Below are 19,886 nucleotides of genomic sequence, written 5' to 3'. Positions count from 1 at the left end.
TTTTCTCATACTAAGTCTTTGAAATACAGTATATATTTTACACTTACAGCACATCTCAATTCAGACTAGTCACATTTCAGGTGCTCCATAGCCACATGTAGCTATAGTGGGTACCATATTGGATAATGCAGGTCTATGTTTCCCCAATTGTCCCAGTAATATCCTTTATAGCATACACACACATACACATGCTCACACACATGCATGCACACACATAGATACAGGATCCAGCCATGGGTTACATGTTTAATTTAGTTGTCATGCCTCTTCAGGTTCTTTTCTGTATTAAATTTTTTTATTGATTTACAATGTTGTGTTAGTTTCTGAATCACAGCAAAGTGATTCATATATATATACATATATATATTCTTTTAAAAATTCTTCTCCATTATGGTTTATTACAAGATATTGAGTATAGTTCCCTGTGCTATATAGTAGAACCTTGTTGTTTATGTATCTGATTTATAATAGTTTTTATCTGCTAATCCCAAACTCCTAATTTATCCCTCCCCCCACTTTCCCCTTTGATAACTATAAGTTTGTTTTCCATGTCTGTGAGCCTGCTTCTGTTTTGTAAATAAGTTCATTTGTATCATATTTTAGATTCCACATATAAGTGCTATCATATGATATTTTTCTTCCTCTGTCTGGCTTACTTTACTTAGTATGATAATCTCTTTGTCCATCCATGTTGCTGCAAATAGCATTATTTCATTCTTTTTTATGGCTGAGTAGTATTCCATTGTCTATATGTACCACATCTTCTTTATCCATTCATCTGTAAATGGACATTTAGGTTGCCTTCATGTCTTGGCTATTATAAATAGTGCTGCTATAAATATTGGGGTGCGTGTATCTTTTCAAATTAGAGTTTTCTCCAGATATATGCCCAGGAGTGGGATTGCTGGGTCATATGGTAACTCTCCTCTTCAGGTTCTTTTACTCTAGAACAGTAATGCCCCCCCCCCCTTTTTTTAAACTTCCACACCTTACTATATTTGAAGTGTACAAGCAAGTACATTTTGTAGAATGTCCCAAATTTGGACAGGGTGTCTAAATATCTACTTTGAAAGTAGAGCCAAAAGGATTTGTTGATAAATTGGAAATGAGATGTGAAACAGACAAAAGCCAAGGATGAATCCAAAAATTTCAATCTGAACAACTGGAAGGAAGGATAGGGAAACTGAGAAGCACGAGATTTAAAGAAGACCAGGGGGCTTCCCTGGTGGTGCAGTGGTTGGGAATCCACCTGCCAGCGCAGGGGACATGGGTTCAGGCCTGGTCCGGGAGGATCCTGCATGCCGCGGAGCAGCTGGGTCCGTGCGCCACAGCTGCTGAACCTGCGCTCTAGAGCCTGTGGGCCACAACTGCTGAGCCTGCATGCCATAGCTGCTGAGGCCCGTATGCCTAGAGCCTGTGCTCCGCAACAAAGACAAGACACCACAGTGAGAAACCTGCCCGCCGCAATGAAGAGTAGCCCCCTCTTGCCGCAACTAGGGAAAGCCCGCGCACAGCAACAAAGACCCAATGCAGCCAAAAATAAATAAATTAATTAAATAAATTTAAAAATTAAATTAAATTAAAAAATAATAAAGAAGACCAGGAATTTTGCTTCAGGCATGTTAAGTTGGGGAAGCCTCTTAGACATCCAAATGGAGATACCAAGTTGGTGATTGAAAGTAATTGTGTTTGGAGTTCAGGTGAGAAATCCAGTTAAAAATATAAAATTGGGAGTCTTCAGCATGTGAATGGTATTTAAAGCCATGAGACTGGTTTGTTTCCTCCAGGAAGTATAGATAGAAAACAAGAGTAACAAGAACTGAGCCTTGGGGCACTCCAATATTTAGAGGTCATAAAGAAGAGGGGGAAGCAGCAAAGGAAAAGAAGAGTGACCAGTAGGGAATTAAAAGACTATGACATCTTAGAAGCCAAGTGAAAAAAGTGTTTCAAGGAGAAACGAGTGACAAATGCTGAGGACTGAGAATTGGATTCAGCAGAATGAAGGTCATCAGTGACCCTTATGAGCAATTTCAGTAGAGTCATGGCGGGGTTAAAATCCAATTTGGAGTACATCCAAGAGAGGATAAAAGAATATTTCAGGGACTTCCCTGGTGGCCCAGTGGTTGAGAATCCGCCTTCCAATGCAGGGGACGCGGGTTCGATCCCCGGTCGGGGAACTAGGATCCCACATGCCATGGGGCTACTAAGCCCGTGTGCTGCAACTACTGAGCCTGCACTCTCTGGAACCTGCATGCCACAATTAGAGAGCCCTCACGCCGCAACTAGAGAGGAGCCCACATGTCGCAGTGAAGAGCCCGCACTAGCAATGAAAGATCCTGCATGCCACAACTAAGACCCGACGCAGCCAAAAATAAATAAATATTAAAAAAAAAAAAGAATGTTTCAAACGGCAAGTATGGCAACTCTTTGAAGAGTTTTTGTATAAAGGGGAGCAGAATATTGCACATTGTGTGAATGTGCAATAACCAGGAGGAGGGGCTATATGAAGTCAAAACAGTTGTTTTATTTTTTTAATGAGAAAAAGTACAGCATGTTTGTTGATGCAAAGAACCCAGTTGAGATTGAAAAATTAATAAGGCAAGAGAAGAATAGTGAGCAGTCTCCCTGAATGGAGTGAGAAGGATTGGCTGAAATCTGCATAAATGGAGGGGGCATCCGTATAACAGGAGGAAAGCCAGAGGATATGGGCACAGATGCAGATCGGTGGGTAGATGTGATGGGGAGAGCTATGGAAGTTCTTTTTTGATTGCTTCTATTTTCTCAGCAAAATAAGATCAATATAGGAAATCTATGATGTAGAGAAAAACTCTATGTAACAAATAAGCAAAATAGGCATAATACTATGAAAGTTCAATGGAAAGTTCAGTACAGGTTGGAACAGTCAAAGCAGAATGGGCAAGTTCCTAGTAGGCATCACCTAAGCGAAGGCGCAAAGACAGGAACGAACTGAGTGTGTGTTAGGGGAAGCCAGTTTAGTTTAAGCTGAGATTCTGTGCACCAGAGAAGTGAAAGTAAGCTTGGTTTAGCTCAAACTGTAGAAGGCCTTCAATGCTAGGCTGAAGAAAGAATCTAGGCATACATGGCCTCCCCCGGATTTGTGTATTCCATTCTATGGTGTTGCTAAGTGATGCATTCCAGAGTTCTTGACTGTTCACTTCTGTTACTGCCAGTGGTGTGACTTAAGCACCCTTGGCCTTTTTACACAATGGCAAAGACCCAGGCTTACTGTGCGCAATTTTGGATTCAGGTTTATCGATGTTTTGTGGGGCTGTATCACCGCCTCAAGAAATGCTGGAGTTTCGTTAAGGGCTTTTTCACTAAAAAGGAGGAAGAACACATCCCTACAGCTGAGAGTATTTTTCACAAAGAAAAAATTGCAGTGCTTGGCCATATGTTGAAGGATAAATCTCTAGCCCTTGAACAGAGAGCTCAGGCTGCCTATAGAATTGGACTGTTGGCCTTTACAGGTACTGATTTAACCAGCTGTGCTGACAGAGGTGTTCCACAGTCTTTTCGCCTGTTCTAACACTGTCAGTGAGTGATTCTCACAGCACTCGTCTTAACATTCCAATAACATTTCCTTTGCCTAAATTATTAGTTTTTTGTCTTTGCACCGCCAAAGATATTACTAATTACTTTCTCCTCAAGGATCTCATGTTTTTAAAAGAATGTGTCCATCAAATAAATTACTAATTAGGTACTTTCCTGTTTTTAATTTAAAAAGTATATATATATATATATATATATATATATATATATATATATATATACACACACACACACACACACACACATATACACTGAAATTGCCTATCAAACTTTTTAGTATCATGAAAAAATTGAATCTATACTGAATTGATATAATTTCAACCCTTTTACAGGATAAAACTACTCGGTATTTTATATCTTGTAAAAATGCATTACACAGACACTAGTTCAGAAAAATCATGAAGAACTTAAGGCTTTTAAAATACCTACTAGGAAAGCCAATAGGTGCCTTAGTGAAAAGCAACAATGTATACTTGGCTAGAGAATTCAGTGGTAAACCATTTAAAGACACACTGCTCTGATTGTCAAGTCCAAACTTGCTTCACTTTTTTTTCTAATAAATTTCATGTAATAAAATTTTATAGACAATCCTCAACAACACATCGCCTTATGAGAAGCTCTTGTTGGTAGCTGTTAGTGTCCTTGGTAGATCGATTATTTTTTAAATGGGAAAATGAATTACTTCAATGCAGTTTAATAGACTACTTTCACAGAATGTTGTCCATGAGAGAAAACATTTACTGTTTTCAAGGACCAAGGGGTCCGAGGTACCAGAATGATTGAGAACCACTAGCATAGGACCAGAGAGAAGACAGAAACTCAGAAGAACACCCAGGTGAGGGGGTGTAAATGGCACCCACCACTTGAGGCAGGCTCAGTTCCCTGTAGAGCTGTGGTCACCATTTGGGGTAAGAGTTAGCTAATTATAAAGGGATCAGAATCCTTTAACTTGATGTTACTTAGCCTTGGTTGTACTGGTGGGAAACAATGGAAAGGGCTTATGCCCAGGCTTTGGCTAAAGCTTTACACTGCGTAGAATATCCTTGGGACCATGGGACTGTGGTAGTGCAAATAAGAGGAATCCAAACCAGGTCAAAACTCCAGTGGCTAGAATCCAGCCAACTGTGCCAGCTTCTCCTCACCATCTAAATTGTCTTCATCAGTGCCTTCTTATCTAGGACCTTCTCGGAGTTTGAGATTTGAACTAGGATGATCTGGGGTTCAGGTATATGATGGAAGTAGAGCCAAGCACCAGGTTGGTCCCAGATCTGCAAAAGATTTGGGCTGAGAAATGTGTAAGGAGAACAGGACAGTGATGGACAACTCATGAAAAACCTCTCTCTTACCATTTAGACCCTGGCTTTGCAGCTCGGCCTTTTGGTTTTTCCTTTGTTTGCTCTAATGCTCTGGTACTTTTTCAAGTACTGAAGACAGAGACTCAGGAATGAGACCATGAGGGAGATTTGCTAGGTGAACACAGCCAGGCTTTATTCATCTTGCAATTCTGACTCATAGGCGCCTGATTGAAGGAAACAGGGAGGAGCTTTGGGCAGGCAGGGACCTCCCAGTGCTCTTCATATAGCTCCACGCTGATCAACACACACTTTCTCATCTTCACAGCAGCACACGGGGTGGGGGAGAAAGAGGAAAACTCAAAATATCCGAAGTATCACATCCATAGCGATGAGAATATGAACACAGGAGCACTCAAATGTCACTAGCTACTAGATACGCCAGATACTTCTGGAAATGCAAATGCTTGTTTTACAGGAGGACCAACTGCTGGAAATTTTGCAGCTGAGTACATGAAAGAAGTAGCTCACTTGTTGCAAAATTACGAGATGGAACCAAAAATAAAGATCCAGCTGCTCCAGAGTGTTGCATCTTGGTGTTACTTAAACCCTGTCAACCAGAGAAGAGCCAAACATTTGCAGTTTATTCCTATTCTCGTTGATCTTTTTGATAACAGACTTGAGCCTACCATGAAAAGTGACGTAAACAGCAGCCTCCTGGTTAAATTTTGGAGTTGCTATGTTCTCTCTGTCATGACATGCAATAACCTGTCTTGTATGCAGGAGCTTAGAGACTACAGTTCTCTAAAATATCACTTGCAAATGTTGGCCAGTGAGAATTGGTCTGGATGGCCCGAGAATTTTGCAGAGGTGCTGTATTTCCTCATTGGTTTTCACAGGAATTAATTTCTCTAAATCCAGTTACCTGATGCAGCTGTCTGCACCATTGTATCACCCTGGAAAACTGAAATAAATAACAAAAGCCGATCACATTATTCTTCAGCATTTTCTTTTCGATAGTTGAAAAATTCTATATACATTTTCATAGTTACTGCAATAACCAAACTTATGAAAAGTGCCACTGTTTAAAATAACCTCATAAAAATTAAGTTCATAAAATGAGAATTCATTGGAAGATGCATTACCTATGTAACTGTTAGCAATGGTGTGTTTGGGGGGCTATTAGATGACATTAAGCTAAGGCACTCAGAAATGCCAAATCCATACCCAACTCACGGCCACACCCTACAGTGGACACTGTCGTCCCACCCATATGTATCCTTTCAGCCCTATTTCAGTGCCGGCCTTCGGGTTGCCGCATCTTTGGCTGAGGTTGCGTTCTGGCTACCAGACCATGATCTTTCTGCACATCAGGCTGACCAGTTTGGGGGAATTTACACTGAATAGGAGCAGTGCTTACCTCCACTGGCACAACTCTGGATAGAGATGGAGTACCATGTGTTCAGACACCTAAAGACAGCCTAAAGCTAGGCTCTTGGATTTTTACTCTTCCTATTTTGCCTGTTAAGAGAATATGTAAAAGAAAGCTTGCACCTGACTTTTGTACTGCCCAGCCTTATCAAAAGCTTTGTTACAAAAAATGTTTACGGAGAAGCGCTTACAGGATGTGTACCTGTTTGTGTCTCTAACTACATTAACATTTGCCACTAGCTTAAGTCGGAGCCATCATAGATTGAACTACGTACTTTCCTATTTCACAGACTTGCCTTGACTAAGCTTACTTTAGCGTTACGCTTCTACCTTTCACTGAGGGGCCTGTAAAAAAAGTAGTGTAGGTCCGTGATCCTTGCTTGTATTTATTACAGGAATGTTGTTAGGGATGCTAATCACATCACATGGATTCATGAGGCTCTCGGGGGCAATTTTCTCAAAACTTAAACCAGGAAACGCTGTGTTCTACTGAGCAACTGTTATCTTTTCATCCTTTGTGGATTTTGTGAATTGTGTTAACGCAGAGTTTCTCAAACTAGAATTCAGTTTACAGTGGGAGAATAAGAGTCGGAAATCATAAGTCCCCTTTAGAAACTGGGTCACGGTCACAAATTACTTTTTTCAAGTGCTTTTTAAATTGAATTTTAATTTTTCCTCAAAGTAATTCATGAATGTAGCTTGAAGAGTCAAATAATGCCAGGCCTCTGATGAGAAACAGAGGTTCAGATTTGGGCCTTGAGGCATTTTTATGCTAAGCTATGATTTTAAAATCGCTTACCAAAATTCTAACAACAAATGGTTACTATTTTCCTTTGTTGTCCCTTGTAAGCTCATCTCTCTCCAACATTTGGATTTTCTTAGAAGCAAATCCACGATAAGACTTTGAGCACAAGGGCTTTATTTGCTAATCTTCATGCGGACATATGCTTTCATTTCTCTTAGGTAAATACCTAGGAGTAGAATGGCCGGATCATACAGAATGTGTATGTTTAACTTTTAAGAAATTGCTGAACAGTTCGATAGCATCTGTGGCATTTAACATTGCCACCAGCACTGCCAGACAGTCCCAGTTGCTTCACATCCTTAACACTCGGTATGGTCAAGTTTTGTTTTTCAGACTTCAGCTGTTCTGATGGGCACATAACAGCATCTCACTGTAGGTTTAATTTGTACTTCCCTAAGGACTGTGTTGCCATCTTTTCACGTGCTTATTTGCTATCTGTACATGTGCTTTGCAAGTGTCCAAACCTTTCCTCTATTTAAAAAATAAGGTTGTCTACTTAATGAGTAGTAAGTTCTTTATAGATAGAAACCCTTTGTTGGGTATATTTTGCAAGTATTTTCTCCCAGTCTGTGGCCTGTCTTTCCATTCTCTTAAAAATCTTTCAAAGAGAAGTTTTTGATGTTTATGCAGTCTGATTTATGGTGTAATTCGTGATTTTTGTGTCCTTTTTTGAGAAATCTTTACCAAATCCTAGGTCACTAAAATTTTCTCCAATATTTTCTTCTGGAAGATTAATAATTTTAGCTCTGACATGAAATTTTAAAACCCTCTTCAATTCCTTCCTCTTTTGCTCCCTGCCATCAAATCCTGGCAATCCATTTTTGACATTTTCCAGAAATACTTTCTATTTGCCAAGTCATCCTATTCTACTTAGCTCTCCTCTTTCTTTAGGCTGATGGCCCAAATCTAAAACATACACAGCTGCACTAATACAGTAGCCACTGACCTCACGTGGCTCTTTAAATATAAATTAAAATTTAAAAAATTAAAATGTTAGTTCCCCATTCACACTAGCCACATTTTGTGCTCAAAGCCATATATGGCTACGTGGTTATTATACTGGACAACTCAGTTCCAGCATCCCATGAAACTTTATTGGACAGCGTTGCTATAGATTAATAATAGTTTCCGTTTATTTAAGCGTTTAGTTCAGGCACTCTAGTAAAGGTTTTAATTATCACAAAAACAGAGGTGGACTTAACATCAGAGATAAGAAAATTAAAGTTCTATAAGAATAACTTGCCTAAAGTAATCCTTTAAAGCTTGACACTGCTCTTTATTGCCAATTTATACAAAGCTTCTTGTATGCTTTCCACAGAACTTAATCCCAATGCTGTATACTTTGCCAACAATTTCCCTTTATTTTGTCCTTTTCTTCCTTCAGAACAGTCCATATGAGAAATCCTTAATTTCACCCTACTCTTACTTCACATTCCTTCAATATATATACTTTGTCTATACCAGTATGTGAAATGTGCAAATAGAAAGTTTCAGAACCCTTAGCTATTCATGCATCTCTTCATCTGCTCCCCACTTTGCTTCTCTAGAGGACTACCAACACCACCCCAACATTTTAAGCTTCCAAGAAGAGTACGATCATACCGGCCTTTACTTGGCTTCTCAGATTCACTTGGGGAGCCTTTGCCTCTAGATGCTCACACTCCTACTGGGTTAGATTACCTGGGCGTGGGGTCTAGAAGTCATCAACATTCCCTCCAGTGAGCTTGAGGTGCAACCAGGTTTACGAGGTAAGACCTCAGCTATCTCAGTCTAAAGAGGGAGAATTCATTTTCCCCTTGTTTCCTCCAAGCTAGCAGATTAGAAAGGAAACAAAACAAAAGCACAGAAATAGACAAATTTTCTACCCAGACTCCTTATACTTCATTCTTCAAGATATACACAAAGCTCAACAGAATGAAGTTTATTTATCATATACACAAGTCATGTCTGACAACTGAGAAAATGCTATTTACACAAAACACCGTAGATTAAAAATACATAGTATTTGTATTTTAATACAATAATAGGGCCCCAGGATACAAACAAGGAAGTCTGAGTCCAAGTTTTCATTATAAAGTTATTTGCTCTGCTACAAAGAACTACAGTGGAGGTGAACGTTGGCAGTATATTTCTCAAGAGTCAATATTACTGAATTTCACACACACGGTTTTGCATCTGTAGAGGAAGAGACAACTTCTTCAGCACATGTACCAATTTCTGAGTCTTCTACTTCAGAATCCTCACCAGTTTCCTCTTCAGAATCAAATTCCTGACTATCCGGTGATTCAAAGTTATCCAGAGGTTCTTGATTCAGTCTCTTGTAAAGAATAAACCAATAATTTATTGTAAAAACTTCACAATCCAAGCTCATTATCAGTAGGCTGATATAACTGACCCTCAATGTTATAATGAGGTTTCATTTCATAATGTCTCTATGTTAAATTCACTTACAAGCAGTCAAGTGTTTGTTAGATCAAAGTGCTAGCCATGTTAGATCATATTTCTGCAAAGTCACAGTGTTTAAAAATTTGCTTATTTTTTTTTCTAAGTACTCGCATGCTTTCAGAATACAATTTAAATCAGTACTTCTCCAACTATCTACAGTAAAGGACCAGGTTTCCTAATTTCCCATCTGCTTTGGATTAATACTTCCATGGCAGTTAAGAGAGCTACTACAGTACTTCCAAATGAAAACTTCAAACGTGAGTTCTGTCATGGCGCTAAAATGTACGGCAGAAATTCAGTACAAGAAAAGTTTTGATTTGAAAAATGTCCTTCCCAACAGCAAGATGATTTTTTGCAGACACGAATAAGTTTAAGACCTATTTTTTAAGACTGGTAACAGTCATCAGGCTAATTCTTATAAACACATTAGCTACTTCCAAATTAAAAAAAAAAAAGTCAGATAAGACGACCAAAGTTATTTCGTACACCAATTACCAGTTTTATAAATTACAGTAGTATCTCACTGGCATTATAGTTAAATTAAAAACTGTCTGGAGATATATATATATATATATATATCTGATTCACTTTGCTGTACACCTGAAACTAACACAACGCTCTAAATCAACTATACTCCAATAAAAATTAAAAAAAAAACAACTTGTCTGAAAATTTGACAACTGTGAAATATAATTTTCCATATATTTTTCAGATGTAAGTTAATTCCTTTCTATACTGTTACAAGAAAATAAGTGTTTTTTTGCTTCATAATAATAGCATCTAACAATTATTGAGCTCTCACTATGTATACGCAATTCTCTCAATTTTCTACCTATTCTCTACTTGTTATTCTCATAGCAAGCCTATAAAGGTAGGCACTATTACTCCCATTTTATAAATGAGGAAAATGGAGCCCTGACAGGATAAATAACCTGTTTGACTCAAACTTAATGGTGCTAGGCAGGGGGCTAGGACTCAAAGCCAGGAAATCTCATTCTAGAGCCCAAACACTTTCTGATCACACTACTGCCTCAGCTTTATAGAAAAATAGATGCCTCTGAATCAGGTGAATGTTAAAATACCTACCTCTATTATCTCTGCCATATACTGTACATGTTCTGCTACTTCCGCCAATTCCTTATTCTCCTTCTTCAGGCGGGCAATTTCATTGTCCTTTTGTTCAATTTCTTTATGAAGCTATGTGACATAAATCAAAAAGTTCAGTTTTTCATAGACTTGCTATGCTATAAACCAAATTATATGCCTCCAAGTATATAGCTGACACACATTTAGCACAAAGTTCCTAACAAAGGTGCTGTCTTTGGCTCTCAACACAATAGGCTTCTTTTTGTATAATAGTTCTGGTAACAGAGTTGCCTAATTAAATTTTTATTAAGACAACATTAAAGCTAGTTTATATTGCTCTAATAAAATATCCTGGGCAGCAGAAAGAAAATAATCCTGGAATGTTTAAAAATTCCACAAATTATATTCAGTACATACTTTCTCATTTTCCTTAAGTGCTTCATAGAGAGCCTTCCTCCGTTTTTCCGCCACTTCTTTCCAATACTGAGAGGATGGATTTTCTAAAATAAATTGTTTTACATGTAACTTTGAAAATCATTACTGTTATATACTGCTGTAAAAACCCAATAACTAAAAAAAAAAAAAAAAAACCAATAACTTTTTTGTCTATTTTTTAAAAATTTACAATCTCATTCAGTACTTAGTAATACCCATTTTTTAAAAAATTAAAGTTAGAAAGCCAAGTTAGTTTTTTTCTCTTATTTTTCCCAACAATTTGAAGATTTCAGTCCCTTCAAAGGAACTGCAACACAAGTACAATACACATACAACTTTCACCTAGATTGTTAAAGGTGTTTGCAACATTTGCTTTGTGTGTTCATATTTTTTAATTTGTTTAACATTCACATTTGTGAAAAGTCCAGATCAGTTATTTTTACACTGTCCTTAAATTTGGATTTGTCCATTTCCATGATTAAATTCAAGCTACACAAGTTGGCAGGAACACTGTAAGAATGTTGTATCCTTCTCAGTGTATCACCAAAGAAGCACATACTAATTGGTCACCATACTGGAGATGTTAAATTTGATCACTTGATTAAGATGATTTCTCCCTTGTAAAGATACTTTTTTCCTTTAGTGACAAATAAATGATCTATGGAGTAAAATTTTTGAGTCTGTGGTATTAATATCCAGTTCCCTAACAACCTTTCACCCAATTTTACCTCCACTGATGTTTCTTGTTCCTTCTACATTTAGTAGTTGGCATTATTCTGTAAAAGAACTTTCCCTACCCCAATTCTAAAGAAAATTACCAGTATGGATTCATGCATTCTTTTTTAATTCAGTGTATTATAATCCATTCTTGTCATTATTCATTTTGATGCTCAGACTTTCCCAAATTTAGCCAGGGCGGATCCCTTCAAGCAGACTCCTTGTCGTTTTAACCGGCGTCCATCAGGTTTTGAGTACTTCCGTGTTTTCTAACACAAGAGATTCCAAGCTCACTCTGTAGTTCCCCTGCCCCGGTCCTGGAAGCAGCCATTTCTCCAAGGAGCTTTAGTGGAGAATAGTGTTTACAAACCAAGAACTGAATGCGATTGTGCTTCTTCTTATTCGGGTGTCATTTGTTTCTGGGTTCTTTTCATTGGCAGAGTTTGGAAAGGTTCTTTTTAAAAAATCATCAGTTTACACCAACACTCCCAATTCCAGTTCCACAACAGAGTTCTTCCTTTCCTTCCCCATTACATACTGTATCTCCCTTAACCATACCATGGACCCAACAATATCAACATATTACTCATTTGCTCAATCCTAAAATATACACAAATTTTTTCCCAAACTGCTACTACACCAATACCACTGCCAACAAAAATTAAATTCAAGATTTCTTTGTAGTTCTTTTAATCCTCACAGTATAGCCCTCTGAGGGTCTACAGTCAGAGTTCTGTGTTCACGTTGCATGGATTAATGTTTTTCATCTATGTGGTATGTTAGCAATATAATGTATAGTTGAGTTGTTTATTTCCGTATTTAACTTTAGTGTTATTTTCCCACCAATCTTCATTAATTTTAGCCAAATCAGATATGAGCGTCACAAATCCTGTTGTTTATTCTACATTATTATTAGAGCTTCTTTATTTGTATGCAGTCAACCTTTCTATTGGGTTGGCCAAAAGGTTCGTTTGGGTTTTAACATCTTACAGAAAAACCTGAACAAACTTTTTGGCCAACCCAATAAATGAAATCCCACTGTCTTACTTATTTTTCCCCTCACTGTCCTCAGGGGACTCAAAATGAGCCCAAATGTCACTATAACCTTGAGTAAGACAATTAACTTCTCTAGGCTCAATTATTTTCCTCAGTAATAATGACCCATGATTAGGACAGAAGTAATCACCTTCCATAATACTTATAAAACATCATTAACTTCCTCTTCTGATTTCCACTGCCATTAAAAACTAGTATTTATTATAGGCACATGCTTCTCATTCATCTTTACTCCCCTTATTATTCCTATTGTTCCCTTATTTCATTCTCCTGGTATCTTTTCTTCAAATTCACTATCTCTAGACATTTTTCTTCTGAAAAGACTATTTCCAAGTCTTATAAGTCCAATATCAGAGCTGCCATATTAATCACTTTCCTTTTCTTTAATATTTCATCCATATATGGATCTTACCAAACAGTAGGACCTGCCCAAATGTACACTGTTTTATATATTTACACCATAAAAAACCTTAAATTACCAAAAACATAAAAGTAAAATATCTAATAAATTAAGAGCTGTGGGCAGAGTTCATAACAGTACAACAAATAATATTTACCCTTATTATAATTAAAAAATTTAAGATAGAAGCCATATATATATATATATATATATATATATATATATATATATATATATATATATACACACACACACACACACACACACATTTTTTTTTTCCCCATACCTGTAATCATAAGATCAAATGCTTCTTGGGTGACGCCTCCAAGATTTTTATTTTCACTATGTTCTGGGTCAGTAAGAACTCCAGAGCTGGAAGTCTTAGATATTAACTGGTCATTCCAATGTTTCCGTTTGGACAAGCTTTTAACCAACTATAATGAAAATATATACATCAGTCATTTTGTTTAATGAACAAGAAAGCTAAGCGGTTTAGTCTCTTATGAATTAAAACTAAAGCACTCAGATATGGGGATATATGTAGAGCTGATTCACTTTGTTATAAAGCAGAAACTAACACACCCTTGTAAAGCAATTATATTCCAATAAAGATTAAAAAAAAACGAAAGCACTCATATCTCTTTCTGATATCTTTGGCCCTTTTAAGAAATTACACAATTCAAAACTCTACCAAAATGTATAGTTATATTTTAGGAATTTTATTTACATCAACTGTTCTGAATTAGACTTGAGTCTAAGGCTTAGCTGAATTTATTTTTATTATTTAAATGATTCAGTACCATGGAAAGGCACTATTTTCAACCTGCAGAAGTCTAGAAACCCTCATCCATGATTTCATCATTTACATACAGGGGTAAATGATTGAATCTAACATTTTATTCTTAAAAACAAAACTCAAGCATTATGCCTATAGGTTAACTCATAACTTATTACGTTATCCCAGTTCTACTACAGGTATTCATACCAATTTTGAACTTCCTAAATTGAAAAATTAAAACAAAAACCACTTTTGTGGGGAATATACAATTGTTATCCTTAAATTATTTCCAAATTTCAATGACTTAGGTATTTCTGACCAAGGAACTCTTTGAAATGTTTTTAATGTAAAGGTAGCATCATCTGTACCCCATTCTAGCTCAATAATACACACCTCATTTTCTCTTCCGACTAGCGATCCAGCCGTAGACGGCTGAATCATCTTCAGAGTTCTTCTCGGAACGGGACGACTCTGAAAGGCAAGATAATGAATTATCTGGTTACTAAGTTCCTATATGGATTGCTACCATCTTAATCCTACCATAATTTACAAAAGAAAAAAAGCTGCTAAGGACACTAATGTTTGATCTGCTATATAATTTTATAATGCTACATACGATTTGGTCAACTAGCAAGCTTATTATTTCCCTAAAATTAAAGTTTGAAGAAGTTCTAAGAATAAATCACATTACCCAAACTTGACACAAACAAGTAGCTCTTCTTCCATTTCAATATACGTTCTTGCTATAGTCATGTAGTCATTTGTTTAGTTAAAACAAAAATATAACATTAAGTTCTAATACTCCAAACCATATATGATGAAATTCCAGTAAAACAGGAATATTTGTATTCCCTCTTAAAAAGATCTTCTACACAGAAACTAGAAATTTACCAAACATCATAACATTTAATGCTACCCACAAAAAAGGTAAATTGGAGGAAAAGGTTAATTATTTATACTGCAAAATACTTCTTTCCCCTAATCAAAAGGATTCATCTCAGGCTTCCTTTAAATTGCGAATAGTCCCTAACACATTTATATGAATCCACCAAAAGAATATCACTTTAAAGAATATTACACATGTAAGAAGACCCACTTCCCCCCCTTCAACCTTTACCTGACTGTAGAAACAGTTTTGCTTCAAGCCCATTCATTAGCAGACAGAGAACATGTCAGTGCTTGAGGCATACAAACACTCTAAAATGCACAAGCTATTGTTTTTGAAAAAAAATTGGTTTCCTTGTAATATGTAAATACCTTCCTGTATATTTCCTGATCTAAAAGGTCTCTCTATTTTTGCAAAAAATGATTAGTTATACTGCCACCACGGGATAGCAAACAATGGTGAATACTCAAACAAGGTCAGCAAGAACATGACACCAAAGCAGCGTGAGAAAGTTACTAATTCCACACTGTACTTCACAGGACTAGAGTTCACCTTTCCCACGGTAAAGTTTCTACTGCTGATTATTATCTCACTATTTAACTGAAGAACAAATGCTGGCTACTGTGAGAACAAATATTACACCAACATTTCAGATATAATTTAGATTATAGATTAGTCAACAGTCTCCAGACAAATAGAAGAAAATACAACTTTGGAACCTTAATAATAGGAGGTGTTAATTTATTTAAATGCTTGCTACTCATAAAGGCCAAAGAAGCCAGCTAAATGACCACTTCCAAGATTTAACTTTCACAACTATAAGCTTTATAGAATCCAGCCATCCAAATGTAATATTGCTATTATCATTTTATTCATACAGATCATGCATTAGAATAATAAGTTCTTTACAGCCAGAAAGGTTCTTATATATTGAGTCGTAATCTTTTTAGAAAACAATTTGAGATTCTATGAACCCCCTCAAAAAAAAGAGCATACTCACACAGAATTTTGTGTACAATTGGCAAGGAATCGATGAACTCCTAAAATGTACTCTTACAGACCTAGTTTCAGTCCAACTCCCTCATTTTACAGATGAGTAAACTGAGGCTGAGATGCTAAATAACTCACCCAACGTCACAGTTTTGGAGGCAGAACCAGAACCAAACAGAACCCAGATCCTTTTATATCCCAGATAGTTGTACTATAGATAGTAAATATTAGACTTCTCTTTTAACTGTTAGAATCTGCTGAAATTACATAAATTATTTGTCTGGGATTTGATTCAGTGGAGGAAAGGGGGAGTGAATGGAGATGGAGATGAAACAAGACTGGCCATATACTGATAATTGCTGAAAATGGGGAAGTAAAATGAGATTATACTATTGACTCTATGTTTGAATATTTAAAAATTTTCATAATAAAAAGTTTAAAAACACACACACATACAAAGCACAGTGGGAAGATGCCATCACCCTTTATGAAAGCTGATGGAATAAAATTCACAAATTATCGATGCAAAGTATCATTCACGAAAAATAATGTAAGGAAGATACTAAGGCAAGGTAAACAAAACAACCTATCAAAAAGCACCTGCTATCACTTACAAAAAGGCTTTTATTTATACTATTTAATTTAAATCTGGAAACTGGTACACTTTCTGACAATGTAGTCTCATTCCCGGGAATCCTGAGAATACATATAGTCTAAGTTGTGTGGCAAGACCTCCTAGCTAAGTTGTAAATTCATTTAGAACCTTAAGAGCGAAGCCAGTCAAAATTACAAACTCAAAGTTAAGCTCTGTCTTTATTGTTACAAGAATAAACATTTGGAACAAGATTTCCAGTGACAGTATAATACGGGGATTCAAAAAGTGTGGCAAAATGAGCAAGTTAGATGGTAATGAGCATGATGTACCCTGGAAATATATGCAATATAATGCAAACTGTGTCTCTGTGGTCAAAGACACTGATCTGAAGATACACAAAAAGGATTTTAATAAAATCATTTCATGAAATGTACTAAAAGTAGAAACAAAGCATTTCTTGTATATAGAAAATCCTAAGGAATCTACTAAAAAACTATTAGAATAAACAAGTTTAGCAAGGTTGCAAGATACAAGATCACGACACAAAAATCAACAGTACTTGTATACCGTGGCAATGAGCACCCCAAAAATTTAATTAAGGAAATGATTCCAGCTACAGTAGCATTACAAAGAATAAAATACTTCGGAAAAAATTTAACAGAAAAGTGAAAAACTCAAAAAACTCCAAAAACTTTGTTGAAACTTTTTTCTTTCAACAAAACATTGTTGAAAGAATGTAAAGAAGACCTAAATAAATGGGAAGACATCCCATGTATGTGGATCAGAAAACTTAACATTCAACCATAATTAATTTTTAAACAGTTCTCTATTGTTACTTGCCCTCAGACTAAAAACTGATTAACTCAACGTTCATAGAAATCATATTCAGGTTAAATTTGACTAAATTATGTCAAAAAACATCTTACTACATGCTTTCTATAACAAATTAAAGTGATTGCATCACATACCTTTACATTCTCTTGGATTCCTTCTTGTTTCTGCTTCATACTGTGATTCATTATACACCTAGTGAAGAACAGAAGATTAGTAATTCAAAAACAGAATAGGGTCTGCATCAGAAAGTGAAACCTAGTTTTTTGTTGTTGTTGAAAGTACAATCATAAAAATAAAAATTTAAAAATCATAGCAATAAAAAATGATGGAACTATCTTTTCTCACTGTACCCAAACTCAGCCCTGTCAATGACAAGTGACTAAAGCTAATGACTCTTAATATCTTTACTTTATACACGCACATACAATAATTCTGGCTGGAAAAACATTGTTACAAAAGGGAAAATCTGTATTCTAAACAAACTTACAAAACGTGATGGTGTCCTGGATTAAATACAGGGCTCTCAAAGATCTGAAAAACGGGACTTCCCTGGTAGCACAGTGGTTAAGAATCCGCCTGCCAATGCAGGGGACACAAGTTTGAGCCCTGGTCTGGGAAGATCCCACATGCCACGGAGCAGCTAAGCCCATGTGCCACAACTACCGAGCCTGCGCTCTAGAGCCCGCGAGCCACAACTACTGAGCCCACGTGCCATAACTACTGAAGCCCACAGGCCTAGGGCCCATACTCCGTAACAAGAGAAGCTACTGTAATGAGAAGCACACGCACCACAGTGAAGAGTAGCCTCCACTCCCCTCAACAAGAGAAAGCCCCCCCCGCACAGCAACGAAGACCCAACACAGCCAAAAATAAATAAATAAATTTTTAAAAAAAGATCTGAAAAACAGTCACCAGGAAAAGTAAAACACAGATACTTGGGTGTGTCCAAGTCAAGAGCAGCATCCTAACTCTGCTGTTTCAAAGGCAGGTTTAAGCTATAATAAACTTGGCTCTGGTAACCAGCAATAACTTAATAGTGATTTAATATCCAATCAAATAAGATTATGCATTTACATTTGTAGGGAATGTTTAACCACCATCATGAACTGAGACACTGATGGAAGCAAAGAAAAGGGAGCAAGAGACAAAGGGCTATGTAACCACACCACTGGGCCGGACTCACTCCAAACCCAACTTTGAACTCCCCAGCCATGTCTCTCCCTCAAACAGATCTCCCTGATTTCTGTGGCATGCCTTTCTTTACCCAGTGCAGTGGCTTTTACACTTTGACTATGACCCATCCCATGTGAATACACTTTACACTGTGCCCTAGCACAAACAAACGCAAACGAAAATGTTTAGGAAAGAAAATCTAATTGTGTGACGCACCCTGTTTTCTATTCTATTTAATATTAAGCAAATGCTGGTCGAGCTGAGCCAGGGCAATGATTTTCAAACTGCGGGTTGCAGCCTGGGATTCCAAAATCACTCAGTGGTTGTTTAGAAAAATGTAACTAAACAGACGAGAAAACATCAGAGTGCAAGGCATATGAGAAATAAATACTGCTTAGTGAAGGTTCTAATTTAGTTGGAGGGTTGCATCCTAAACTGCGATGTAAAAAATGTGCTTTAGTACATGTCCAGATTTAAAAAGTTGAAAGCCACGGATCAAGTCTAATCCTTCACTTGTTCATCACACTCCCGCCAGAAACCTTACGTCCTTACTTTTTATTCTCTAGCTCTTTTAAACAACTAGATTGAAAACTCTGGCATAGGACTGGGTCCAAGGAAATCCTGATAAACTGGTGAAACCAAGTGTCACCAAGTTCAATTTTTTTCTTTTAAGGGGGACGCAGAATTCAGGGACCTTGTCCCATGAACCCAGTTTGCAGACCCCCTTGGATCACCGCCAGTTAACTACTGGTCAAGAGGGTGGATGTTCCGCCTCATCCCGACAGCCAGGCACGCCCAGGCTGAGGCCCTCACACCAACCAGCTGCACACAAACCGCCCCGCGACCCCGCCAGCTCGTCCTACGGACAGAGACCCAGAAACCAAAACCTGGGCAGAAGATGCGGTGCTGCGCGCCCGGGCCCTCCAACCGCCGAGCGCGCCACAGGGACTGCGCCCGCCAGCCAATAGAGAGCGCGGACGGGACAGCGCGCCAAAACCGATCCAACCAACGGGGCAGCCCCGAGCCTCACATCCCTCCCCGTCCCAGCTCCTGTGACCGTTCAACAGCCCCTTCACTTAGACCCCGGCAGCGGCCCGGCAGCTGTCACAGGAGTACCCGACTTCCGGCCGGTGGGAGCCCAAAGCGGCTGGTCTAGCAGCCCCTGCGGACCCACTCCGGCCACCTCTCTCACACTTACTGGATGGAAGCGGGCAATCCTCGTAGGGAACGCACGTAGTTGTGGCTGCGGCGCCTCGCGTGGGGTCCACAGGCAATACGCGTTCGTCCCCACAGCCGCAGGAAGGTTTCCGCGCGCGGCTGTAAAAGACTAGAACTGCGCCCTTCGGCCCTAGACGGCCACGTGATCGCCTGACACGAGACGGGGGGCGGGGCC

General features: G+C 37.9%; 2 protein-coding genes across 4 annotated transcripts; one reads left to right on the top strand and one right to left on the bottom strand.

Moving 5' to 3' along the window:
- Nucleotides 1-1,179: 1,179 nt before the first annotated feature.
- Nucleotides 1,180-8,872, top strand: ARMH2 (armadillo like helical domain containing 2). The gene is made up of 2 exons (XM_082414193.1): nt 1,180-3,488; nt 5,341-8,872. The coding sequence occupies exons 1-2, from the start codon at nt 3,227-3,229 to the stop codon at nt 5,766-5,768; spliced, it is 690 nt and encodes a 229-aa protein (XP_082270319.1). The 5' UTR covers nt 1,180-3,226; the 3' UTR covers nt 5,769-8,872.
- A 132-nt stretch (nt 8,873-9,004) lies between these two features.
- Nucleotides 9,005-19,867, bottom strand: GMNN (geminin DNA replication inhibitor). Of its 3 annotated transcripts, XM_082414188.1 has the most exons (7): nt 19,692-19,867; nt 17,455-17,512; nt 14,409-14,486; nt 13,524-13,671; nt 11,047-11,129; nt 10,630-10,740; nt 9,005-9,415 (listed from the first exon to the last, which is right to left on the bottom strand). In XM_082414188.1, exons 2-7 carry the CDS (start codon nt 17,503-17,505, stop codon nt 9,254-9,256), a joined length of 633 nt encoding a protein of 210 aa, XP_082270314.1. In that variant the 5' UTR covers nt 17,506-17,512; nt 19,692-19,867; the 3' UTR covers nt 9,005-9,253. The 3 variants fall into 3 exon arrangements, with proteins under 3 accessions (XP_082270314.1, XP_082270315.1, XP_082270316.1); XM_082414189.1 differs by lacking the exon at nt 14,409-14,486 and having other exon boundaries at nt 19,692-19,866; XM_082414190.1 differs by lacking the exons at nt 17,455-17,512; nt 19,692-19,867 and adding an exon at nt 15,133-16,841.
- Between the last annotated feature and the right edge of the window lie 19 nt (nt 19,868-19,886).

Source organism: Balaenoptera physalus, assembly GCF_965194825.1.
Source record: "Balaenoptera physalus genome assembly, chromosome: 11".
Classification (NCBI taxonomy): Eukaryota; Metazoa; Chordata; class Mammalia; order Artiodactyla; family Balaenopteridae; genus Balaenoptera; species Balaenoptera physalus.
This window is presented reverse-complemented; position numbering and strand designations above follow the sequence as displayed.